General features: G+C 43.7%; 1 protein-coding gene across 5 annotated transcripts in view; it reads right to left on the bottom strand.

Moving 5' to 3' along the window:
* Positions 1 to 5133: 5133 nt before the first annotated feature.
* The window catches only part of rgsl1 (regulator of G protein signaling like 1), a 30312-nt gene continuing 8407 nt past the window's right edge, over positions 5134 to 27038 (bottom strand). For 4 of the 5 annotated variants that reach the window (XM_029750686.1, XM_029750690.1, XM_029750688.1 and 1 more), the window contains 17 exons: positions 26815 to 26976; positions 25702 to 26584; positions 25243 to 25432; positions 25069 to 25131; positions 24675 to 24894; positions 22620 to 22833; positions 22165 to 22355; positions 21799 to 21916; positions 21390 to 21477; positions 21115 to 21244; positions 20750 to 20879; positions 11209 to 11347; positions 10909 to 11033; positions 10494 to 10639; positions 10141 to 10300; positions 9951 to 9992; positions 9656 to 9768 (listed from right to left, as the gene is read on the bottom strand). In XM_029750686.1, the coding sequence (XP_029606546.1) occupies positions 9714 to 9768; positions 9951 to 9992; positions 10141 to 10300; positions 10494 to 10639; positions 10909 to 11033; positions 11209 to 11347; positions 20750 to 20879; positions 21115 to 21244; positions 21390 to 21477; positions 21799 to 21916; positions 22165 to 22355; positions 22620 to 22833; positions 24675 to 24894; positions 25069 to 25131; positions 25243 to 25432; positions 25702 to 26584; positions 26815 to 26976 (3056 nt within the window). In that variant the 3' untranslated portion in view covers positions 9656 to 9713. Of the gene's footprint in view, positions 5170 to 9655; positions 9769 to 9950; positions 9993 to 10140; positions 10301 to 10493; positions 10640 to 10908; positions 11034 to 11208; positions 11348 to 20749; positions 20880 to 21114; positions 21245 to 21389; positions 21478 to 21798; positions 21917 to 22164; positions 22356 to 22619; positions 22834 to 24674; positions 24895 to 25068; positions 25132 to 25242; positions 25433 to 25701; positions 26585 to 26814; positions 26977 to 27038 lie in introns of those variants that run through there. The other variant, XM_029750687.1, reaches the window with a different exon arrangement.

The following is a 27038-nucleotide window of genomic DNA, read 5'->3' on the forward strand; positions in this document are numbered from 1 at the left end:
TTATTTGAAAGACAGAAATCATGGCAAAGAATAAGACAAGATGGCTGATGTTTTACGTGCTCCTAACCGATTGTGTTTTTATGTTAGTTTTTTGCTTTGTTTCTAACTTTTTTTAACTTATTTTGTACATAATGTTGCTGTTACCGTCTCTTATGAGCGAAAATAACTTCTGGACATCAGAACTGCAATTACTCACCATGAACTTACAGAAGCAATTTTTTCCTTTAACGAGTCCGACGAGCCCGACGTGAACAACATACTGCTTTCCCGGGAACAGGCTCAAATCCCCATTTGCGTGAAGAGACGGAGAAAAATAGGATGGATATCGGGCTGCCTTCTGAGAATTCGTAGGCGATGGAATAAACCCCCCTGCCCTCCGTTCTACTAGCTAACGTGGAATGATTAGAAAATAAAATCGACAACCTACGAGAAAGGTTCAACTACCAACGGGACAAACTGTAATATCTTATGCTTCACGGAGTCGTGGCTGAACAACGACATTATCGACATACAGCTGGCTGGTTATACGCTGTATCGGCAGCTTAGAACAGCGGTGTCTGAGAAGACAAGGGGTGGAGGACTATGCATATATGTAAACAACAGCTGGTGCACAATATCTAAGGAAGTCTCGAGGTTTTGCTCGCCTGAGGTAGAGTATCTCATGATACTATCCACCTACTGTATGTCATGTAACATGCACGCAGTGTTGCAGTGAGATTATATCAAGCAATTGTTCTGATATACAAAGCAACTCAAACATCCAACATCCAATTCTGTCATACAAAAACTCTTGATTTTAGAAATTCTGTTTATCCAACTTTTTATTTATTTTATTTCACCTTTATTTAACCAGGTAGGCAAGTTGAGAACAAGTTCTCATTTACAATTGCGACCTGGCCAAGATAAAGCAAAGCAGTTCGACAACATACAAAAACAGAGTTACACATGGAGTAAAACAACATACAATCAATGATACAGTAGACAAAAATAAGACTATATACAATGTGAGCAAATGATGTGAGATAGAGGTAAAGGCAAAAAAGGCCATGGTGGCAAAGTAAATAAAGTATAGCAAGTAAAACACTGGAATGGTAGATTTATAATTTGAAGAAAGTTCAAAGTTAAAATATAAATAATATGGTGCAAAGGAGCAAAATAATAAATAAAATAAATAAATAAATACAGTAGGGGAAGAGGTAGTAGTTTGGGCTAAATTATAGATGGGCTATGTACAGGTGCAGTGATCTGGGAGCTGCTCTGATAGCTGGTGCTTAAAGCTAGTGAAGGAGATAAGTGTTTACAGTTTCAGAGATTTTTGTAGTTCGTTCCAGTCATTGGCAGCAGTGAACTGGAAGGAGAGACGACCAAAGGAGGAGTTGGCTTTAGGGGTGACCAGAGAGATATACCTGCTGGAGCGCGTGCTACAGGTGGGTGCTGCTATGGTGACCAGTGAGCGGAGATAAGGGGGGACTTTATCTTGCAGGGTCTTGTAGATGACCTGGAGCCAATGTGTTTGGCGACGATTATGAAGCGAAGGCCAGCCAACGAGAGCGTATAGGTCGCAGTGGTGGGTAGTATATGGGGCTTTGGTGACAAAACAGATGGCACTGTGATAGACTGCATCCAGCTTGTTGAGTAGGGTATTGGAGGCTATTTTGTAAATGACATCGCCGAAGTCGAGGATTGGTAGGATGGTCAGTTTTACGAGGGTATGTTTGGCAGCATGAGTGAAGGATGCTTTGTTGCGAAATAGGAAGCCAATTCTAGATTTAACTTTGGATTGGAGATGATTGATGTGAGTCTGGAAGGAGAGTTTACAGTCTAACCAGACACCTATGTATTTGCAGTTGTCCACAAATTCTAAGTCAGAACCGTCCAGAGAAGTGATGCTGGACAGGCGGGCAGGTGCAGGCAGCGATCGGTTGAAGAGCATGCATTTAGTTTTGCTGGGTTATTGTAACAGTTTCAACAAAGACAACATGTTGGCTGTATCATTTAGCTAGCTACCCCAAATGGATATGTCAGCACTGTTTTATCAAGTTACAAACAGCTAGCAAAGGCAGCGTGTGAGTTTCAAGTTTGGGGAAGCACATTTTACCATAAGAATGCAGTTTTATAATAAAACATCATCACATTTGAAGTTTTTTTTTAAAAGATAGGCTACTATTCCTAAGGTGATGAGTAGCCTGCATAGTCATAATTTAGGCGAATAATATAACTATTACAGGGTAGTGCTGACACTGACAAACATATCAATAAAAACTATGTTGTTTGATCCATATAATAGGCGTACGAGAAGGGGAGACAAATAAAATATGACATTCATCTAACTTGGAGGAGGAAATGATTGTCCAAAAACAAACATTTCAAGTGCCAATGACCCAACAATGATAAAGAGTGAATATGCCCACTCACTGGGCCGATGATCTCCGCAGGTGCCAATAAGATAGGCTACACTGTTCACTAAATTAAGTTGATAATTTTGATAACTAAAAGACAGTATTTTAATTGTCTTCTCTATACAGCAATAGCCAGTCTTCCCTGTGGCTCAGTTGGTAGAGCATGGTGTTTGCAACAGCAGCATGGTGTGTGCAACGCCAGGGTTGTGGGTTCGATTCCCACGGGGGACAAGTAAAAAATATATAAATATTAAAATTAAATGCATGAAATGTATGCATTCACTACTGTAAGTCACTCTGGATAAGAGCGTCTGCTAAATGACTAAAATGTAAATTTGTTTCAAAACTGTTTTCCCACAATTGTATTTTTAAACCCAACAATCTACAATGAACAAAAATATAAATACAACATGCAACAATTTCAAAGAGTTAAAGTTCATACAAGGAAATCAGTCAATTGAAATACATTCATTAAGCCCTAATCTATGGATTTCACATGACTAGGAATACAGATATGGATCTGTTGGTCACAGATACCTCAAAAATGGTAGGGGCGTGGATCAGAAAGCCAGTCAGTATATCAGCACAACATACAGTGCAATTGGAAAGTATTCAGACCCCTTTACTTTTCCACATTTTGAAATGTTACAGCCTTATTCTAAAATGGATAAAAAATATATAATTCAGCAATCTACACACAACACCCTACAATGAAAAAGCAAAAACTTAGAAATGTTTGCCAATTTAATAAAGATTAAAAAAAAACAGAAATACCTTATTTACATAAGTATTCAGACCCTTTGCTATGTGACTCAAAATAGAGCTCAGGTGCATCCTGTTTCCATTGATCATCCTACAACTTGGAGTCCACCGGTAGTAAATTAAATTGATTGGACATGATTTGGAAAGGCACACACCTGTCTATAAAGTACCACAGTTGACAGTGCATGTCAGAGCAAAAATCAAGCCATGAGGTCGAAGGAATTGTCCGTAGAGCTCAGAGACAGGATTTTGTTGAGGCACAGATCTGAGGAAGGGTACAAAAACATTTCTGCAGCTTTGGAAGTCCCCAAGAACAGTGGCCTCCATCACTCTTAAATTGAAGAAGTTTGGAAACACCAAGACTCTTCCTAGAGCTGGCCGCTCGGCCAAACTGAGAAATCGGGGAAGAAGGGCCTTGGTCAGGGTGGTGACCAAGAACTCGATGGTCACTCTGACAGAGCTCCAGGGTTCCTCTTTGAAGATGGGAGAACCTTCCAGAAGGACAACCATCTCTGCAGCACTCCACCAATCAGGCCTTTATGGTAGAGTGGCCAAACGAAAACCACTCCTCAGTAAAAGGCATATGACAGCCTGCTTTGAGTTTGCCAAAAGGCACCTAAAGGACTCTCAGACCATGAGAAACAAGATTCTCTAGTCTGATGAAAACAAGACTGAAATATTTGGCCTGAATGCCAAGCATCACATCTGGAGGAAACCTGGCACCATCCCTACGGTGAAGCATGGTGGTGGCAGCATCATGCTGCAATGTGTTTCAGGGACTGGGAGACTAGTCATAATCGAGTGAAAGATGAACGGAGCAAAATAGAGAGAGATCCTTGATGAGGTCCTGAGCGCTCTGGAGCAGGTGCTCATACCGGAGCAAAGGTACACCTTCCAACAGGACAACGACCCTAAGCACACAGCCAAGACAACGCAGGAGTGGCTTTGGGACAAGTCTCTGAATGTCCTTTAGTGGGCCAGCCAGAGCCCGGACTTGAACCCGATCGAACATCTCTGGAGAGACCTGAAAATAGCTGTGCAGCAACGCTCCCCATCCAACCTGAGAGAGCTTGAGAGGATCTGCAGAGAAGAATGGGATAAACTCCCTAAATACAGATGTGCCAAGAATGTAGCGTCATACCCAAGAAGAATCGAGGCTGTAATCACTGCCAAAGGTGCTTCAACAAAGTACTGAATAAAGGGTCTGAATACTTATGTAAATTTAATATCAGTTTATTTTATGAATTAGCAAACATTTCTAAAAACCTGTTTTTGCTTTGTCATTATGGGGTATTGTGTGTAGATTGATGAGAATTATAATTTTTTTTAATCCGCTTTAGAATAAGGCTGTAACTTAACAAAATGTGGAAAAAGTTAAGGGGTCTAAATACATACCGAATGCACTGTGTCTTCTTCACATAGAGTTGTAGAGGCTGTGTGGCTTGTGGAATGTTGTCCCACTCCTCTCCAATGGCTGTGCGAAGTTACTGGATATTGGTGGGAACTGGAACAGGCTGCCGTACACGTCGATCCAGAGCATCCCAAACATGTCTGGTGGTAAGTATGAAGGCCATGGACGAACTGGGACATTTTCAGCTTCCAGGAATTGTGTACAGATCCTTGCGACATGGGGGCGTGCATTACCATGCTGAAACATGAGGTGATGGCGGCGGTTGAATGACACTACAATCGGCCCACAGGATCTCGTCACAGTAACTCTGTGTATTCAAATTTTCATTGATAAAATGCAATTGTGTTTGTTGTCCGTAGCTTATGCCTGCCCATACACTAACCCCACCGCTACCATGCGGCACTCTGTTCACAACGTTGACGTCAGCAAACCGCTCCCCACACAACACCATACACGCTGTCTGCCATCTTCCTCATACAGTTGAAACTGGGATTCATCCGTGAAGAGCACACTTCTCCAGCATGCCAGTGGCCATCGAAGGTGAGCATTTGACCACTGAAGTCGGATTCGACGCTGAACTGCAGTCAGCTCAAGACCCTGGTGAGGACGAGAAGCACGCAGATGAGCTTCCCTGAGACGTTTTTTTACCGTTTGTGCAGAAATTATTAGGTTTAACTTGAGACATCTGTGCAATTGTGTTGAGTGACAAAACGGCACATTTTAGAGTGGCCTTTTATTGTCCCCAGCACAAGGTGCACCTGTGTAATGATCATGCTGTTTAATCAGCTTCTTGATATGCCACACCTTTCAGGTGGATGGATTATCTTGGCAAAGGAAAAATGCTCACTAACATGGATGTAAACAAATTTGTGCACTAAATTTGAGAGATAAGCTGGAACAGTGTATGGAACATTTCTGGGATCTTTCATTTCAGCTCATGAAACATGAGAAACACTTTACATGTTGTGTTTATATTTTTGCGTGCCTTTCCGACTGTAGGCAATTAAAACTATCTATCTACAGATAGTTAGGCCATATAATGTTGGCAATTTAATTCCATTTACTTTAGGGGGAAGCCTTATGGACATACCACCTATGCTAGCTAGTTCATCTTGGAAAATTTCAGTTGAAACTTTACAGGGTGAGGTCTACATACATTTCAATAAATATATATACACACACTGACTGCCACACAATGTTCATACACTGAGTATACCAAACATTAGGAACACCTACCTAATATTGAGTTGCACCCTCCAAGTATACAGTCGTGGCCAAAAGTGTTGAGAATTACACAAATATTAATTTTCACAAAGTCTGCTGCCTCAGTTTGTATGATGGCAATTTGCATATACTCCAGAATGTTATGAAGAGTGATCAGATTAATTGAAATTAATTGCAAAGTCCCTCGTTGCCATGCAAATGAACTGAATCCCCCCCCCAAAATGCCACTGCATTTCAGCCCTGCCACAAAAGGACCATCTGACATCATGTCAGTGATTCTCTCGTTAACACAGGTGTGAGTGTTGACAAGGACAAGGCTGGAGATCACTCTGTCATGCTTATTGAGTTTGAATAACAGACTGGAAGCTTCAAAAGGAGGGTGGTGCTTGGAATCATTGTTCTTCCTCTGTCGACCATGGTTACCTGCAAGGAAACACGTGCCGTCATCATTACTTTGCACAAAAAGGCCTTCACAGGCAAGGATATTGCTGCCAGTAAGATTGCACCTGAATCAACCATTTATTGGATCATCAAGAACTTCAAGGAGAGCGGTTCAATTGTTGTGAAGAAGGCTTCAGGGTGCCCAAGAAAGTCCAGCAAGCGCCAGGACCGTCTCCTAAAGTTGATTCAGCTGCGGGTTCGGGGCACCACCAGTACAGAGCTTGCTCAGGAATGGCAGCAGGCAGGTGTGAGTGCATCTGCATGCACAGTGAGGCGAAGACTTTTGGAGGATGGCCTGGTGTCAAGAAAGGCAGGAAAGAAGCCACTTCTCTCCAGGAAAAACATCAGGGACAGACTGATATTCTGCAAAAGGTACAGGGATTGGACTGCTGAGGACTGAGGTAAAGTCATTTTCTCTGATGTATCCCCTTTCCGATTGTTTGGGGATCTGGAAAAAAGCTTGTCCGGAGAAGACAAGGTGAGCGCTACCATCAGTCCTGTGTCATGCTAACAGTAAAGCATCCTGAGACCATTCATGTGTAGGGCTGCTTCTCAGCCAAGGGAGTGATCTCGCTCACAATTTTGCCTTAGAACACAGCCATGAATAAAGAATGGTACCAACACATCCTCCGAGAGCAAGTTCTCCCAACCATCCAGGAACAGTTTGGTGACGAACAATGCCTTTTCCAGCATGATGGAGCACCTTGCCATAAGGCAAAGGTGATAACTAAGTGGCTCGGGGAACAAAACATCGATATTTTGGGTCCATGGCCAGGAAACTCCCCAGACCTCAATCCCATTGAGAACTTGTGGTCAATCCTCAAGAGGAGGGTGGACAAACAAAAACCCACAAATTCTGACAAACTCCAAGCATTGATTATGCAAGAATGGGTTGCCATCAGTCAGGATGTGGCCCAGAAGTTAATTGACAGCATGCCAGGGCGGATTGCAGAGGTTTTGAAAAAGAAGGGTCAACACTGCAAATATTGACTCTTTGCATCAACTTCATGTAATTGTCAATAAAAGCCTTTGACACTTATGAAATGCTTGTAATTATACTTCAATATTCCATTATAACTTCTGACAAAAATATCTAAAGACACTGAAGCAGCAAACTTTGTGAAAATTCATATTTGTGTCATTCTCAAAACCTTTGGCCACGACTGTGGCTTCCAAAAAGGGTTCTTCGGATGAAAACAATTCTTGTTAGAACCCTATCCCCTCAACAAATAACTTTTTTGGAACCCTTTTTTATAAAAGTGTATTTACTGCCTTGTAACTCTAGTCCACAGAACACAATTAAGACATTTTGCGTGCGTGTGTGTGTAGCGTGCCTCCTGCACCTTGCATCCTAATGTGTTTAATGAAGCATATGACTGGGTCTGAAGAGAGACAAACTCAAGGCAGCCTCAAAGCCACATCTTACATTTTAAACACAACAGATTGGATTTGACACTCAATCTAATCAGGTAATAGCTGAACCCGACAGAATGAGTGAAACAGGTGCTACCTAGTCTCTTGGTCCTGCGCATGTCAGCATCACCACCGCCATTTACCAGGGTCAAGTAGGCCGAAATTGGGACCAGGGCTATACAAGTAGCCCCTGCTACTGTGTAACCATTACACAGAGGCCACAGCACCCTCATTACTGTTAGTACTAAAGACCATAACAGTCTGGTTTCTGGTAGTGCTGGTGAGTGGAACCAGACAATGGTCACATCCCAAATGGCACCCTATTCTGTTGTAGTGCACTACTTTTGACCAGGACTCATATGGCTCTGGTCAAAAGTAGTGCACTATATAGGGAACACAGTGCAATTTGGGCCGCCGCCAATAATAAGGTCTGGAAACACCACAGGGTCTGTAAATATTAATGAACTCCTCCTCACACAGGAAATTCTACGACAGTCTCTCACCATTTATATTTTCCTCTCCCCTCATCATGGCCATTTGTTTAATTAAAAGTGTGTTTTAGGGAAATTAGCCGTTCGTTGTCTAATGCCTCTGGCAGGTCTCCTCCTCTCTCACTCTCCACCTCCCTCCCACCTCTCACCAAGACTACAAACTAGAGACTGTTGACATTTAGCTGAGAAGAGGAAATAAAAGGGGGTTGCATGGCAGACTGACTGAGTTGAGGCAAGAGATCGCACAGGAACCACTCATGAGTGTAGAGATCTTTATAGAAATATACTGTGTTGTGTACTCATTCCGAACATTTCAGTATTACTAAGGTTTAAGTCCACATGTGTAATGATAGTGTTAACCGTTGATGATTTAAAATGTACAGTTAAAACCCACAAGTGGCACTAATCAATTCCAAATGTTAAGTGTATTTATCAAAATAAATTCAACATTTTAATGCTCTCATATTCTAGGCAGAGAACAAACAAACAAACAAACTGAACAATGGCAGCAGCAGCCCCACTTGAAAGTGTAATGTGAGGGAGCTGAAAGAAAAGACTAACTTCACAATACATAATAAAAACAGGGCCTAAGGCAGCATTCAGATTCACACTGTGCAGACCGTCATTTTTAATAACTGACAAGGTTTCAGATAGACTCATATTCTCTGTCACAATAACATGCAGAAACAGGATTTCCGTCGCCGAGAATTAGCGCAGGCAGTGCCTTTGTTCGCCCTCAGCCGAACATTTTCCTCCTCTCAGACCTTCATTCACTCCAAGCCACAATGTAAATTAGCCAGGCCTAATATTTAAGCAGAGTGGGCATGAGGATTTTTAAAAACATTTATTAAGACAGCGGAGCTGACAGTTTCTTTAGGAATAGAAACACACAAATCTCCCGTTTTAATTGCTTTTCTACCTAGGTAACAAAGGAGGTAATATACAACGAGCCCAGACCCCATAAAATAACAATTTTCTACTGGCCTGCCCTAGTTATTCCCTGTTGGAAACTTTTTAATTCAAACTACTGTGTAGATCAATTTTCTGATATGTACAGCATTGTTCTACATACTGATTTGACACCGTTTTTAATGTTGCAAAGCAAGGCTTTTCACTGAGGCTTAATTAAAAGGGATAGTAAGGGCTTTTATGGCACACGTTAGAGCTGAAATTAGCCAATTACTGTACCCTTTCTGTTAGCGAGAGGAATACCAATGTTGAGACTCGATTCCCATTTAAGTGCCTGACATAATGGCTTTGAGCTAAGCCCAAAATATATATTTTAGAAACACAGCCTAGGAGGAGAGCAGAGCAAACAATTTACTAGTTATTTATTCTGCCTTTTAAAATAAGCTTTAGAACTACATACGATCTTACAAGGGTTACAGAAACATTGTATTGGTTGCTCTGTTGTTCTCTTCATAAAAGCGATGTGTAACAAATTAGAAAAAGAATAAGTGCCACCTTTGTGATTTTAGCTTTTTAGAAAAAAAATCAATCAGAAGATCTAACGCATGAGTAAATTAGTATTGTTTATTCAATGCAACTGGCAGCTCTAGTCGTCCTCACTGATCAGAAAGAGGATCCGTCTTGGCCTATGCTGCTCTCTGCTGGTGGTGGGTGGAAACTACAACAACAACGGCAACGAATTTGACTAATCATTTTGGCATTCTCGACAAGTAACTAATTTAGAGGTCTAAAGAATCTTCTCCCTCCTGCTGATGTATGGTATAGGTCTGGGTTGTGAGCGGAGCGATTGCATCCCCTGGTGCTATGCATAAGATGAAACACAAACAAGAAAGCACTCACCTGTGTCGCAGGGGTTTGTGATGTGCGTCCAACCCTGGGTGGCTAGAAAAAGACAGATCACACATATAACCCGCATATATTTACATACTGTACATGCACAGGTGTCTGTCTCCAAATAGTGGAACAACCGTTTGACATCACTCAAGCACATTTCTTTCCCCACTTAACACAGAAAAACAGAAATACATACTCAGCGTGTGGCCCGCTGTAGGATGGCACAGATCTTTGGGGACTGGGGGCCTTGTGTGGCAGTGGCATATTATTGTGTGACCGCTTCAGATCCAGCATGGTTTGAGGCAGGATCAGTTTGAGTCCATGGTGGACTGTAAACCTCAGAGTGGTGTGGTCCTCTGTTGACAGAGAGGTGTCACTTCTCAAACAACCAACCGGAGAGTCTTTAGCCAAACTGTTTGTACTCCATGTCTTGTATCATCTATATGTACAGTACATTTATTTACTCCGAGCTGTGTACCATATTGCTCGTCTGGGCATATAAAGATTTCCCTACTCTGCTCTTTAACTGTCTTGGACAGTGGAACTGACCTGTCATGGACATGATGGTTTTGACCTTGCTGTACCAGTCGTTGTCTATGAACAGCGGGCCCATGTAGTCTGGGGTGGAAGAGACCTCCTGCTTCTTAGTAGCCTTGACTCCATCCAGGTTCTTCGTCAACTTCTGATTACAGAACCTAAAGCAGGGGAGGGATCTGTTTACTCAGCAAGGTCTGTTCAACTAGCCTGGGTACCAGTCTGTTGCTGCTCTCTTACTGCCTGCTATACAGGCTATAATTCAACCATTATGGGGGAAAGTAATATCAGACTGTTGCCTCGTGAAATGTTGTATTACATAAACTCACAGATAAAGAGGTCTCCCTAAATACCAAAATGTGTAACACGCATGTACTGTAATATCATTGCAACATTAGTGAAAGTAATAGTAACACTAGCTATAGGTCACTTTTTCCAGCAGAAGACAAGGTTGGGGAAGATGGTTATGATAGCTGGGTGGAACAGTCCTCTGTCTACTTTCCCTGTGGAGCACAGCTGCAGTATGGCATCCCTCTGGGTCTCAGCTATGTTTATCTACAAACAAAGCAGCACAGATTTACCATATGATATTAACCATAGCACGATATGGGATATAAAAAGACAGCCAATGGGACTGCAGATGAAAATATCTATTTTTTAAGTATCATATAAAACATGATTTCATAAAAAACCATAGTACCGTATAGACATCTGAACTAAGTAGTCATACCCTGAGTTTGGGAGAGATCTCTGACTTGAGGAAAATCTTGATGATCATGTCAGCCTTCTGGTGTAGCATAGCATGGTCATTCTCTCCATACATCCCTGCAGACGCCATCACTGTGCCCGAATCTGCCAGGTTCCTGAACCTGCAGCACAACAAACACAACAGGTTAGCGGTATCAGGACACAGGGACAACAGGCACAGAAACCCACATTAAAGAGTCGATGTCCACGCCCCCGAGGATTTCTAACTGGCATAATAAAAACGTCCCAATAAAAATCTGTCTTTAAGCTAGAGACATCATGGGGTGTGTCTCAATGCACCACATCCGCCGATGTCAGCCTTCCCCATTTACGGTGGAAAGTGGCAGAGCTACAGCTGTGTTTTTTCAGATCAGGAGACATACACGCAGTAAAGAGGTCAATGGAACGCAGACCGTAGGGGATAGAAGAAAGCTGCCGGATTGGCGCACATTCAACAAATCTGATCTAAAGCGTATATTTGTCAAATCCGTCATGCTTGATTATGTGGTTACTAAACTCCGATTTGGATATATTTGGCTGTTTTCGCTGCATAACATATAGAAGTAGTCCCTTTTCAGGTTTAGAAGAAGTGACTGTTAAATACTAACTACCGTTCATATAAGCTGGTAGCATAGATAGCATACAGAAATCGGTGGTGGTAGGCAGTCGTTGTTTAACTGATTGGGGTTGACATCCATACAAATCAAATTGTATTAGTCACATGCGCCAAATACAACACCTTACAGTGAAATGCTTACTTACGAGCCCCTAACCAACAATGCAGTTAAATTATGGATAAGAATAAGAAATAAAAGTAACAAGTAATTAAAGACAAGCAGTAAAATAACAATAGAGAGACTAAATACAGGGGGGTACCGGTACAGAGTCAATGTGGGTCGGGCACTGGTTAGTTGAGGTAATATGTGTAAAAGGGGGGGGGGGGCAATGCAAATAGTCTGGCCAGCCATTTGATTAGGTGTTCAGGAGTCTTATGGTTTGGGGGTAGAAGGTGTTTAGAAGCCTCTTGGACCTAGACTTGGTGCTCCGGTACCGCTTTCCGTTCGGTAGCAGAGAGAACAGTCTATGACTAGGGTGGCTGGAGTCTTTGACAATTTTTAGGGCCTTCCTCTGACACCGCCTGGTATAGAGGTCCTGGATGGCAGGAAGCTTGGCCCCAGTGATGTACTGGGCCATTCGCATAACCCTCTGTAGTGCCTTGCGGTCGGAGGCTGAGCAGTTGCCATACCAGGCAGTGATGCAACCAGGCAGGATGCTCTCGATGGTGCAGCTGTAGAACCTTTTGAGGATCTGAGGACCCATGCCAAATCCTTTCAGTCTCCTGATGGGGAATAGGTTTTGTTGTGCCCTCTTCACAACTGTCTTGGTGTGCTTGGACCATGTTAGTTTGTTGGTGATGTGGACACCAAGGATCTTGAAGCTCTCAACCTGCTCCACTGCAGCCCCGTCAATGGGGGTGTGCTCGGTCCTCTTTTTCCTGTAGTCCACAATCATCTTTTATTTTTTATTTATTTCACCTTTATTTAACCAGGTAGGCAAGTTGAGAACATGTTCTCATTTACAATTGCGACCTGGCCAAGATAAAGCAAAGCAGTTCGACAACATACAAAAACACAGAGTTACACATGGAGTAAAACAACATACAATCAATGATGCAGTAGAAAAAAATAAGACTGTATACAATGTGAGCAAATGATGTGAGATAATGGAGGTAAAGGCAAAAAAATGCCATGGTGGCAAAGTAAATAAAGTATGGCAAGAAAAAACACTGGAATGGTAGATTTGTAGTTTGAAGAAAGTTAAAAGTTAAAATATAAATAATATGGTGCAAAGGAGCAAAATAAATAAAATAAATAAATACAGTAGGGGAAAAGGTAGTAGTTTGGGCTCAATTAAAGATGGGCTATGTACAGGTGCAGAGATCTGTGAGCTGCTCTGGCAGCTGGTGCTTAAAGCTAGTGAGGGAGATAAGTGTTTCCAATTTCAGAGATTTTTGTAGTTCGTTCCAGTCGTTGGCAGCAGAGAACTGGAAGGAGAGACGACCAAAGGAGGAGTTGGCTTTAGGGGTGACCAGAGAGATATACCTGCTGGAGCGCGTGCTACAGGTGGGTGCTGCTATGGTGACCAGTGAGCGGAGATAAGGGGGGACTTTACCTAGCAGGGTCTTGTAGATGACCTGGAGCCAATGTGTTTGGCGACGATTATGAAGTGAAGGCCAGCCAACGAGAGCATACAGATCGCAGTGGTGGGTTGTATATGGGGCTTTGGTGACAAAACGGATGGCACTGTGATAGACTGCATCCAGCTTGTTGAGTAGGGTATTGGAGGCTATGTTGTAAATGACATCGCCGAAGTCGAGGATTGGTAGGATGGTCAGTTTTACGAGGGTATGTTTGGCAGCATGAGTGAAGGATGCTTTGTTGCGAAATAGGAAGCCAATTCTAGATTTCACTTTGGATTGGAGATGATTGATGTGAGTCTGGAAGGAGAGTTTACAGTCTAACCAGACACCTAGGTATTTGTAGTTGTCCACAAATTCTAAGTTAGAACCGTCCAGAGAAGTTATGCTGGATGGGCGGGCAGGTGCAGGCAGCGATCGGTTGAAGAGCATGCATTTAGTTTTACTTGTGTTTAGGAGCAGTTGGAGGCCACGGAAGGAGAGTTGAATGGCATTGAAGCTGGTCTGGAGGGTTGTTAACACAGTGTCCAAAGAAGGGCCAGAAGTATACAGAATGGTGTCGTCTGCGTAGAGGTGGATCAGAGATTCACCAGCAGCAAGAGCGACATCATTTATGTATACAGAGAAAAGAGTTGGCCCAAGAATTGAACCCTGTGGTACCCCCATAGAGACTGCCAGAGGTCCAGACAGTAGGCCCTCCGATTTGACACACTGAACTCTGTCAGAGAAGTAGTTGGTGAACCAGGCGACGCAATCGTTTGAGAAACCAAGGCTACTAAGTCTGCCGATGAGGATGTGGTGATTAACAGAGTCAAAAGCTTTGGCCAGGTCAATGAATACGGCAGCACAGTATTGTTTCTTATCGATGGCGGTTACGATGTCGTTTAGGACCTTGAGCGTGGCTGAGGTGCACCCATGACCAGCTCTGAAACCAGATTGCATAGCGGAGAGGGTGCGGTGGGATTCGAAATAGTCGGTAATCTGTTTGTTGACTTGGCTTTCGAAGACCTTAGAAAGGCAGGGTAGGATGGATATAGGTCTGTAGCAATTTGGGTCAAGAGTGTCACCTCCTTTGAAGAGGGGGATGACAGCAGCTGCTTTCCAATCTATGGGAATCTCAGACGACACGAAAGAGAGGTTGAACAGGCTAGTAATAGGGGTTGCAATAATTTCGGCAGATAATTTTAGAAAGAAAGGGTCCAGATTGTCAAGCCCAGCTGATTTGTAGGGGTCCAGATTTTGCAGCTCTTTCAGAACATCAGCTGAATGGATTTGGGAGAAGGAGAAATGGGGGAGGTTTGGGCGAGTAGCTGTGGGGGGTGCAGTGCTGTTGAATGCAGTAGGGGTAGTTAGGTGGAAAGCATGGCCAGCCGTAGAAAAATGCTTATTGAAATTCTCAATTATAGTGGGCTTATCGGTGGTGACAGAGTTTCCTATCCTCAGTGCAGTGGGCAGTTGGGAGGAGGTGTTCTTATTCTCCATGGACTTTACAATGTCCCAGAACTTTTTAGAGTTGGAGTTGCACGAAGCAAATTTTTGTTTGAAAAAGCTAGCCTTGGCATTTCTAACTGCCTGTGTGTATTGGTTTCTAACTTCCCTAAAAAGTTGCATATCGCGGGGCAGTTCGATGCTAATGCAGAACGCCACAGGATATTTTTGTGTTGGTTAAGGGCAGTCAGGTCTGGGGAGAACCAAGGGCTATATCTGTTCCTGGTTCTAAATTTCTTGAAAGGGGCATGCTTATTTAAGATGGAGAGGAAGGCATTTTTAAAATATAACCAGGCATCCTCTACTGACGGGATGAGGTCAATATCCTTCCAGGATACCAGGGCCAGGTCGATTAGAAAGGCTTGCTCGTTGAAATGTTTCAGGGAGCGTTTGACAGTGATGAGTGGAGGTCGTTTGACCGCTGACCCATTACGGGTGCAGGCAATGAGGCAGTGATCGCTGAGATCTTGGTTGAAAACAGCAGAGGTGTAATTAGAGGGCACATTGGTTAGGATGATATCTATGAGGGTGCCAGAGTTTGCGGCTTTGGGGTTATACCTGGTGGGTTCATTAATAATTTGTGTGAGATTGAGGGCATCAAGCTTGGATTGTAGAATGGCTGGGGTGTTAAGCATGTCCCAGTTTAGGTCGCCTAGTAGCACGAGCTCTGAAGACAGATGGGGGGCAATCAGTTCACATATGGTGTCCAGAGCACAGCTAGGGGCCGAGGGGGGTCTATAGCAGGCGGCAACGGTGAGAGACTTGTTTTTGGAGAGATGGATTTTTAGAAGTAGAAGTTCAAATTGTTTGGGTACAGACCTGGATAGCAGGACAGAACTCTGCAGGCTATCTCTGCAGTAGATTGCAACACCGCCCCCTTTGGTCGTTCTATCTTGTCTGAAAACGTTGTAGTTAGGGATGATGATTTCACAGTTTTTGGTGGACTTCCTAAGCCAAGATTCAGACACAGCTAGGACATCCGGGTTGGCAGAGTGTGCTAAAGCAGTGAATAAAACAAACTTAGGGAGGAGGCTTCTAATGTTAACATGCATGAAACCAAGGCTATTACGGTTACAGAAGTCATCAAAAGAGAGCGCCTGGGGAGTAGGAGTGGAGCCAGGCACTGCAGGGCCTGGATTCACCTCTACATCCCCAGAGGAGCAGAGAAGAATAAGTATGAGGGTACGGCTAAAAGCTATAAGAATTGGTCTTCTGTGACGTCCAGAATAGAGAGAAAAAGGAGCAGGTTTCTGGGGGCGATAAAATAGCTTCAAGGTATAATGTACAGACAAAGGTATGGTGGGATGTGAGTACAGAGGAGGTAAACCTAGGCATTTAGTGATTATGAGAGAGATATTGTCTCTAGAAACATCATTGAAACCAGAAGATGTCATAGCATGTGTGGGTGGAGGAACTGAGAGGTTGGATAAGGTATAATGAGCAGGGCTAGAGGCTCTACAGTGAAATAAGCCAATAAACACTAACCAGAACAGCAATGGACAAGGCATATTGACATTAAGGAGAGGCATGCTTAGCCGAGTGATCAGAGGGTCCAGTGAGATTCAGACAGCTAGCCGGGCCATAGGTAGCAAGCTGGTGGAAGATGGGAGGGAGGTCTGTTTTTAGCCACCTCGTGCGTTTCCGTCTGTGGGTTAGTGGGGTTCCGTGTGGAAGGGGGGACCTGTCCAAGTTGGCAAAATAGTTAGTTATAGTGGCCCAAGAAAAGTGTCCGATAGACCTATTCAGATCGCAGCCGAAATAACGTTGAGGGAGAGGTTGTTGTCCTGGCACCACACGGCCAGGTCTCTGACCTCCTCCCTACAGGCTGTTTTGTCGTTGTCAGTGATCAGGCCTACCACTGTTGTGTCATCTGCAAACTTAATGATGGTGTTGGAATCGTGCCCGGATGTGTAGTCATGAGTGAACAGGGAGTACAGGAGGGGACTGAGCACACATCCCTGAGGGTCCCCTGTGTTGAGAATCGGATATTTGTTACCTACCCTTACCACCTGGGGGGGCGGCCCGTCAGGAAGTCCAGGATCCAGTTGCAGAGGGAGTTGTTTAGTTCCATGGTCCTTAGCTTATTGATGAGCTTTGAGGGCACTATGGTGTTTAAACGCTGTGCTGTAGTCAATGAATAGCATTCTCACATAGGTGTTCCTTTTGTCCAGGTCGGAAAGGGCAGTGTGGAGTGCAATAGAGATTGCATCATCTGTGGATCTGTTCGGGAGCTATGCAAATTAGAGTGGGTCTAGGGTTTCTGGGATAATGGTGTTGATGTGAGCCATGACCAGCCTTTTGAAGCACTTCATGGCAACAGACGTGAGTGCTACGGGTCGGTAGTCCTTTAGGCAGGCTACCTTAGTGTTCTTGGGCACAAGCACTGTGGTGGTCTGCTTAAAACATGTTGGTATTACAGACTTGGACAGGGAGATGTTGAAAATGTCAGTGAAGACACTTGCCAGTTGGTCAGCGCATGCTCGCAGTACACGTCCTGGTAATCCTTCTGGCCCTGCGACCTTGTGAATGTTGACCTGTTTTAAGGTCTTACTCACATCGGCTGCGGAGAGTGTGATCACTCAGTCTTCCAGAACAGCTGGTGCTCTCATGCATGAAGCGAGTATAGAAGTAATTTAGCTTGTCTGGTAGGCTCATGTCACTGGGCAGCTCTCGGCTGTGCTTCCCTTTGTAGTCTGTAATGGTTTGCAAGCCCTGCCACATCCGACGAGCATCAGAGCCGATGTAGTATGATCCGATCTTAGTCTATATTGATGCTTTGCCTGTTTGATGGTTCATCGGAGGGCATAGCGGGATTTCTTAGAAGCTTCCGGGTTAGAGTCCCACTCCTTGAAAGCGGCAGCTCTAGCCTTTAGCTCAGTGCAGATGTTGCCTGTAATCCATGGCTTCTGATTGGGGTATGTACATACGGTCACTGTGGAGACGACGTCATCCATGCACTCATTGATGAAGCCAATGACTGATGTGGTGTACTCCTCAATGCCATCAGAGGAATCCCGGAACATATTCCAGTCTGTCCTAGCAAAACAGTCCTGTAGGTTAGCATCTGCTTCATCTGACCACTTTTTTATTGATCTAGTCACTGGTGCTTCCTGCTTTAATTTTTGCTTGTAAGCAGGAATCAGGAGGATATAATTATGGTCAGATTTGCCAAATGGAGGGCGAGGAAGTGCTTTGTATGTGTCTCCGTGTGTGGAGTAAAGGTGTTCCAGAGTTTTTTTTTCTTTTGTTTGCACATTTAACATGCTGATAGAAATTTAAGTTTAAGTTTCCCTGCATTAAAGTCCCCAGCCACTAGGAGAGCCGCCTCTGGATGAGCAATTTCTTGTTTGCTTATGGTGGAATACAGCTAATTCTATGCTGTCTTAGTCCCCGCCTCTGAGTGTGGTGGTATGTAAACAGCTATGAAAAATACAGATGAAAACTCTCTAGGTAGATAGTGTGGTCTACAGTTTATCATGAGATACACTATCTCAGGCGAGCAATAGCTGGAGACTTCCTTAGATATTGTGCACCAGCTGTTATTTACAAAAATACATAGTCTGCCGCCCCTTGTCTTACCAGATGCCGCTGTTCTATCCTGCCGGTGCAGCATATAACCAGCCAGCTGTATGTTGATAGTGTCGTTGTTCAGCCACGTCTCCGTGAAGCATAAGATATTACAGTTTTGAATGTGCCGTTGGTAGTTTAATCTTACGCGTAGATCACCTGTTTTATTGTCCAAAAATTGCACGTTTACTAGTAGAATGGAAGGAAGCATTATACCCCGATTTTTACCTCAACATAGTGTTAAATACACATATAAACAATAGCCTAAATGTAGGTTAATTTTGCTGCGGGGGGATTCAGGATCTTTTCCTCGGCATTTCCATTGTCTGGGTCGAGTTCCATGGACCTCTTTACCGCATCTATCCCAAAAATGTGTCTTCTCACAAAAATGTCTGTAGCGTCCTGTTTGGGGTACAAAAAGATGAGACTCTCACGAACATGACGGCGTTCACCGTTTTGCTCTACAGCCCCCACAAGCATCACAGGACTCATCTAAAGTCGGTACCGCCGATGTGCCAACTTCTGTCTGTAGCGTCTAAACGGTTTGGGCTACACACTAATCGAAAGGTGAGATATGGTACTCAATATTAGGAAGGTGTTCTCAATGTTTTGTACACTCAGTGTACATACTGTATACATTTGCACACTATGAGGTTGGAATGATACTGTGAAATTGTGAAAATTATGATAATGCTCTTTTAGTGTAAGGCTATATTGATGAAAAACAGACTCCATGGGATGAAATGGTGGGCTTTTGCACAGATGGGGCTCCTTCTACAGCATGGCGGGACAGCAGGCAGGGGCCTTTGCACTCTAGTTATGAATGTGTCTCCCTCTGCCATATGGGCGCATTGTTTGACAAACCGAGAGACACTGGCATCAAAAGAGCTGAGCACAGAACTCGGAGATATACTGCAGCAGGTAACTTCATTTGTAAACTACATCAAAACACAACCACTGTGCACATGCCTGTTCCCAAAACTCTGTGGCGATATGGAATTAGAGCATGACAATGTTCTATTTCACACTGAGGCTTGGTGGTTATCGAGGGGGAGTGTTGGAAAGATTTTTCACATTGAGAGAGGAACTGTTGTCATTCACAATGGATTTAGAAAAAAAAAAGAAAAAAAAGACTTGGTTGACTTTCTGTGTAATGAAAAGAAATGATCTCAATGCCTATATGACAGAGATATTTGGGATCTGAACGAACTGAATGCAACCATGCAGGGGAAATACAAAAACATTCTACAGATGACTGACCGAATCAGTGGAATGTCCCCTTCCCTCAGGTGTGTATGTTTCTAACAGACAACAGCATCAGTAAGTGTCCCACACGAGTGATGACTGCTCACCTCCAACGCTTAGAAGAGCACTTTGGGATCTACTTCCCAATCCGTTTGACTTTGATCCTGTCTCAGTTGACATGCAGGTATGTGAAATCGAACAGCTGATCGAGCTGTCATGTGACCGAATGCATTCACTGGTCACTACGGAGGAGTTTTGGTTCCTGAATCAAAAGGAATACCCTGCCGTCTCCCTTAAAACTCATCGTACCCTTCGCCAGCTCATATCTGTGTGATTCGGTGCTCTCGTCTTCATTAAAACCAAATATCGATCCAGGTTGGATGTGACAGAAGGGATGAGGTGCGTACTGTCGACCACACCCTCTGACTTTGAGAATCTCTGATGCGACATCAAGCACACCCATCTCATTAGTGGTGCTGAGATAATGCATCTTATGTCAGACTCATTTGCAATTGACTGTCATTAGCCCCACATTGAAAGTATGTCATGGTGAGTTGAGAATACAGTCATAAATGCTGTTAGAATTTCAATTGACTGCCATAGCCCAAATAAAAAGTAAACATTGGCTGTTAATTACATAATTTATTCCACATGGTTGGGGTCGTGAGAATTTTCAGATATCAAAATGGGGTCTAGGGCCAAAAAAGTCTGGGAACCCCTGGTGTAAGAGCTGTTTGAAAAGACCGCCTGAAAGTCCAGCCTGTTTTGATGGGATGGAATTTTGGCTAGTAAATTTGTTTATAGACCAATAAGAAAGAGAGTTCAAAACCTATGTCAATAACAGCTCAATTTCAGTTATCCCCACTCAGACAGTCTTCATTTTGATTGAAAACAATCACAGCAAAGTACTTAATTGTTAGAAATGATGTGATATTGGACATTTAAGTTGGAACTGTCAATAGAAGTGAATGTCAGTAATGTAAGAAGGAAAACATATTTGTGACCTTGTGAGACGATTCAATCTTACCTCTCACTCTCCAGGTAAAACGATAGGTCGTTGATGAGGAAGTCAATGATGATGACTTTACCGTTAATGACCCGTCTCTTCATGTGGGAGGTATCCCCTTCTTCTTTAGGAGGGGCACGGGAGTCACATGCTATAGGAGACACGGTCAACTTAGTGGTGTGTACTGCTAGCACCAGAACTAGACTTAAAATCCTGATGAAGGTCTAACACCAAAACATTGGTTTGTGGAACATTCAAGATCAGCGTACTGGAGTTTTGTCCTTTTAATTCATATTTATTTTTTTCTGTAGCAGCTGGAGAAACTATACTTTGTTCAGCACCAGAACCAGGAACAGAATGGAGAGAGGGGACTGAGGACAGCTTACATTCGGAGAAGTGGCGGTAGCTCATTCTCAGGTACAGCTCAAACTCAGTCCTCGTGCGAGGATCCTTCATGGCGTTTTGAAACTTACAGACTGTCTTGATGAATCGGCAAAACACCATCCAGACATTTTTCTTCAGGGTGAGGTGCATAAGGAGTGAGTGAGTGAATGACAGAGAACATTTTAGATACCATTGCCCAAGAGGGTTATACAGTGATTGTACAACTGCCTAGTGTCTAACAGTACATAGAGGATGAGAGGCTGGATGTTGTTCCTACCAGTTTGGTCTTCAGTATGGCTCCTCTCAGGCAGGAGTCTGAGCCCACAGCAGGACAGGGTGGGAACGTGTCTTGGTACTGCTTGAACCTGCAAGGAATCATCCAAACACACACATCGGATTAACACACACTGTTTCGTCTGCATCCAAACACACACACACACACACACACACACACACACACACACACACACACACACACACACACACACACATCAATCACACAGTTCTGTCAAGTAGCATCAATCATCCATAGCCTGGTCCCAGATCTGTTTGTTCCGTCTTGCCAACTTCTAAGGTTATTGTCATGTTTAGCATTACAACGACCATAGGAGTTGGCTATACAGCACAAACAAATATAGGACCAGGCTAAATCAACTCATGTCCACAAGGATAAATAATCCTAATACCATGTTCCTTCCAGTGACTTGTTGACCAGGTCTTGGATGGTGTAGAGAACCTCACAGGAAACGGTTCTCATCTGAGTCGCCTGGGAGATGATGTCAGCATTGCACTGCAGGTAGCCCACTGTGGGACGATGCTAGTTAGCGTTTAAACTTTACTGTAGCTCCAATATATTACTGTAGAGGGATACTAGTCGCGTTAGCCTTTTCACTTCAATACATCTCTTTCAGTGTCATACAAACAGTCCTTTAAGACTATCAGCAGCAAAGTGAATAATGCCACCATTGATGTCAGCTTGGCTAAAGGTCACCAAGGACCCTACTCTAGACAGAATCTGACAGGAATAATGAATAAGGATTTAAGGACTGTACTGGGGTCCTCCCGGCGTAAGAACTTATTCACGATGGCGAGGATTTTGATCTTCTGAGGTTTGGGCCGGTCGATGGCTCTCAGCTTCTCTACTTCCAGTGTGAAGAGCAGCGCTCCTTGGGCATAGTGGAAACGCAGAAAGCGCTTGAAGTAGTCCAGACTCACCGGGTTCCGGATAACATCTCCAAACGACCTGTAGCACAGAGACAAACAATACGGCCATATACAAATGAACATTTGAGTCATTTAGAAGGTGCTCTTAGAGCTCTTATTTAATTAAAGTAGTTAAAACAACCAATAATCACAATCATTGCAAGTAAAACCTTCTACAAAACAGCCGGCTTCTGCAAAATCAGCAGTAGCTGAAGATTCTTACTTATGCTAGATTAGATACACTCATTAGATAAACAACGACTCAATGAACAACGACGCATTTAAGGTGGTGTCCCAACAGTACCTTGGCCTCATAGACGGCACGCGAACGAAACTGTTGTCTTTCTTCAACATCAGAGGGGCTTTCTTCATCAAGGAACCAGCGGATACTGGCTTAGAGCTTCCACCGTCTGAGAAAGGCTTCTTCTTCTGATACAGCAAATAGTTAACACTCAGATTCTCCAGTGCCAGCTTTGGGTACTTCACCGCCAGCAAGTCAAACGGCAGATCAAGTGGCTCTAGAGACAGACACAATGACAGTATTCACAGGGCCTAGAGTCCTTATCATGTAAGTTTACTCTCCACATACAGTTTAAGTCGGACGTTTACATAAACTTAGGTTGGAGTCATTAAAACTCGTTTTTCAACCACTCCACAAATGTCTTGTTAACAAACTATAGTTTTGGCAAGTTGGTTAGGACATATACTTTGTGCATGACACAAGTAATTTTTCCAACAATTGTTTACAGACAGATTATTTCACTTTTACCTCACTGTATCACAATTCCAGTGAGTCAGAAGTTTACATACACTAAGTTGACTGTGCCTTTAAACAGCTTGGAAAATTCCAGAACACGATGTCATGGCTTTAGAAGCTTCTGATAGGCTAATTGACATAATGAGTCAATTGGAGGTGTACCTGTGGATGTATTTCAAGGCCTACCTTCAAACTCAGAGCCTCTTTGTTTGACATCATGGGAAAATCATAAGAAATTTGCCAAAAATTGTGGACCTCCACAAGTCTGGTTCATCCTTGGGAGCAATTTCCAAACATCTGAAGGTACCACGTTCATTTGTACAAACAATAGTACGCAAGTATAAACACCATGGAACCACGCAGCTGTCATACCGCTCAGGAAGGAGACGCGTTCTGTCTCCTAGACATGAACGTACTTTGGTGCAAAAAGTGCAAATCAATCCCAGAACAGCAGCAAAGGACCTTGTGAAGATGCTGGAGGAAACAGGAACAAAAGTATCTATATCCACAGTAAAATGAGTCCTATATCGACATAACCTGAAAGGACGCTCAGCAACTGCTCCAAAACCGCCATAAAAAAGCCAGACTACGGTTTGCAACTGCACATGGGGACAACGATCGTACTTTTTTGAGAAATGTCCTCTGGTCTGATGAAACAAAAATAGAACTGTTTGGCCATAATGACCATCGTTGTGTTTGTAGGAAAAAGGGGGAAGCTTGCAAGCCGAAGAACACCATCCCAACCTTGAAGCACGGGGGTGGCAGCATCATGTTGTGGGGGTGCTTTGCTGCAGGAGGGACTGGTGCCCTTCACAAAATAGATGGCATCATGAGGAAGCAAAATTATGTGGATATATTGAAGCAACATCTTAAGACATTAGTCAGGAAGTTAAAGCTTGGTCGCAAATGGGTCTTCCAAATGGACAATGACCCCAAGCATGCTTCCAAAGTTGTGGCAAAATGGCTTAAGGACAACAAAGTCAAGGTATTGGAGTGGCCATCACAAACCCCTGACCTCAATCCTATAAAACATTTGTGGGCAGAACTGAAAAAGCGTGTGCGAGCAAGGAGGCCTACAAACCTGACTCAGCTCTGTCAGGAGGAATGGGCCAAAATTCACCCAACTTATTGTGGGGAGGTTGTGGAAGGCTACCCGAAACATTTGACCCAAGTTAAACAATTTAAAGGCAATGCTACCAAATACTAATTGAGTGCATGTAAACTTCTGACCCACTGAGAATGTGATGAAAGAAGTAAAAGCTGAAATAAATTATTCTCTCTACTATTTTTCTGACATTTCACATTCTTAAAATAAAAGTGGTGATCCTAACTGACCTAAGACTAATTTATACTAGGATTAAATGTCAGGAATTGTGAAAAACTGAGTTTAAATGTATATGGCTAAGGTGTACTTCCGACTTCAACTGTAATACAAATGTTGCAATGCAACTATAAATGGAGTTTTAACTTATCATTGAGCTTTCATTGTTCACGCTGTAGTAACACCAGCATTGCTCTCTCGTAGCCTTAGCTACATCTGTATCCTCACATTCCCCTTATTCTCATTAACTCCTCTGTGTTAGCCCTTGGTTACGTTCCTACCAGTCTTTTTGTAGTGCAGGTGGACAGACCCTCCTCTCTTCACGTCCTCTAGAGCCATCAGGGCCCAGTTCTCCTGCCAATCAGAGGGCTGCTCTGTGGCTCCATGGCTACAACAGGACTGACAAAGGGCCAGAGCCTCCCTCATCCTCCTGACCTGCTGCTCTTTTGTGTTCTGGCCACTAGCAGATAACCTCCGACCACAGTTCACCCCGGCACTCTCCTGGCGGTCGAATAAGAAGGGAAAATGTGATAACATAACCCTCAACAGAGTTAAAGGGGAGATGGACAGATACGTGCATGTAAAAGGAGGGGGGGTACACATTTCCGTTGTAACTATGGCCAATACAGTTATATTGTATAATCAATTTGCATAAAACAAAATCAAATCAGTTACCAGACAGGAACAGAAATGTTTGTCTTCTTCGTCCAAAAAAGAATCGTAAGATGAACAAAGCACCTACAAAAAAAAAAGCCCATTACCAAGATATTGACTCAAGACATTTTAAAAGATTCACAAGATTTCAAAAACATTCAAACATTAACTGTATGTCAACATGCTTGACTTTACCTTACAGATCTCATGTTTGGCTGTGTATATCCACGGTATGACTGCTCCAGAGGGCAGGAGTCTACGGAGCTGCCTGCTGGTGTCACTCTCCAGGAGGCATACCCTCTCTGCGTTCTCCCCCAGGTAGGTGTGTGTGATCCTCCTGGCCACAGTCTGTCTCTGGCTGTGGAGGGCGTCATCTCCCTGGGCCCTGAGTACGGAGGAATATATTACAGTCAAATAAAAGAGAGTTTACAAAAGTGAACGAGTCATCAATACCAAAAACAAATCATTTTTAGCACATCAATGCAACAATGTTTATTTCTGTTAAACACAGCACATTTTACAAAGATATTTCTCGCTTTGGGCATTTTTCACAGACCTTTCATTTTTAAAGTTGCATTCAGTATTTTCAGAACAACACATTTGTTCGTGATTCATTTTTCAATAATTTACATTATTTAGTAAATATCGCCATACCTGAGCACCAGGCTAAAGACCAGCTCCAGGTCCTGCCAGAGCCCCAGATGCTGCAGCTCTGTCTCCAGTCCCCTGGCACTCAGGAAGGCAGCTAAGGGCCCACCAGCCAAGCTGTCAGCCGACAGGGCAGGCTGAAGGTAGTTGTAGCGGTGGGACTCTGGAGTTGCGGGTGCAGGGGGAACTGGTAAGACAGACGGCTGGTAGTAGGCAGGAGTCTCCATACAGGTGTGTGGAATAAATACTTCTCCCTCCTGGACCCCTTCAACATCAATGTTTGGGAGAAGGTTACCACTTCTGTGGCTGGACTTGAGGTTATCCACTTTGCTGGTTTGTTTGCTGCAGGTTTGGGATTTTGCATTGTCAGGCATGTTGAGGTATTGTTCAGTTGTGGCATCAATCTGGTATTTGATTTGACTGCTATGCACAACATTAGTGCACCGTTCCTGGTCTGTTTCACCCCCAAGAGGAAGCCACTGGCAACAGAGACGTCCATCTTGGATCTTCTCAGCCTTCCAGGCTGCCATTACGGATCTGTTCTGTGGTTCCTCTTGGGGCATCCAGAGGAGTCTCTTGGTGTTTTTGGAGCAGTAGGTCCCAGTTGCACTCCCAGTCAGCTCTGCCTCCTTCACCTGTCCCAGGCCTGGGTCCAGTCGAGCAGGTATACCAGGCACGTCCTCAGGAGCAGAGCGGGATGCAATGGCGCTGTACTCCTGAACGATGTGGCTGCACTCTGCAGCTCTCCAGAGTGAGTCCTTGCAGTAGCTTAGAAACTGAGGAAGCCAATAGTGCTGCAGCCGATGTAAAGCTTTGTTATACATCTGACCGATGATCTGCTTCCTAGCACTGTCGGGGAGCTCACTGGATAGAATGCCAATCATTGCATCTACCAGACAGACACAGGAGAGAATAGACAAAGGGATTTAAATGAAGAAAATACATCAACACAGCACAAAGAGTATGTAGCCCTATAGGTCAGAGAAGGGACAGGTGAGTAGTTTCAGGACAGGTAACGGTGATGTGGCCTGGCCATCTCTTGACTGAATCATCTTTATTCATGGTGACTTTGTCGATCCCAGGGAAATGTACTTTGTCACCAGTTTTTAGTCTCCTTACCTCGTGGTATGTGACAGATAGCCATGATGCTGGATCCCTCTGTGAGATGGATGGCTCTGATGACAGTCAGCAGGGCCAGGTATCTGTGTTTCTGACCTGCATCCTCACAGTCCAGGTTGAACAACCTGGACACTCTCACACAGAACGACACCAGCTCCTTCCCTGCACACACACAGGAAGCATGAGTCAATGAATGGAAAATACACAGTAGCATACAAAATAAA

Source organism: Salmo trutta, chromosome 4 (assembly GCF_901001165.1).
Source record: "Salmo trutta chromosome 4, fSalTru1.1, whole genome shotgun sequence".
In the NCBI taxonomy this organism is placed as follows: domain Eukaryota; kingdom Metazoa; phylum Chordata; class Actinopteri; order Salmoniformes; family Salmonidae; genus Salmo; species Salmo trutta.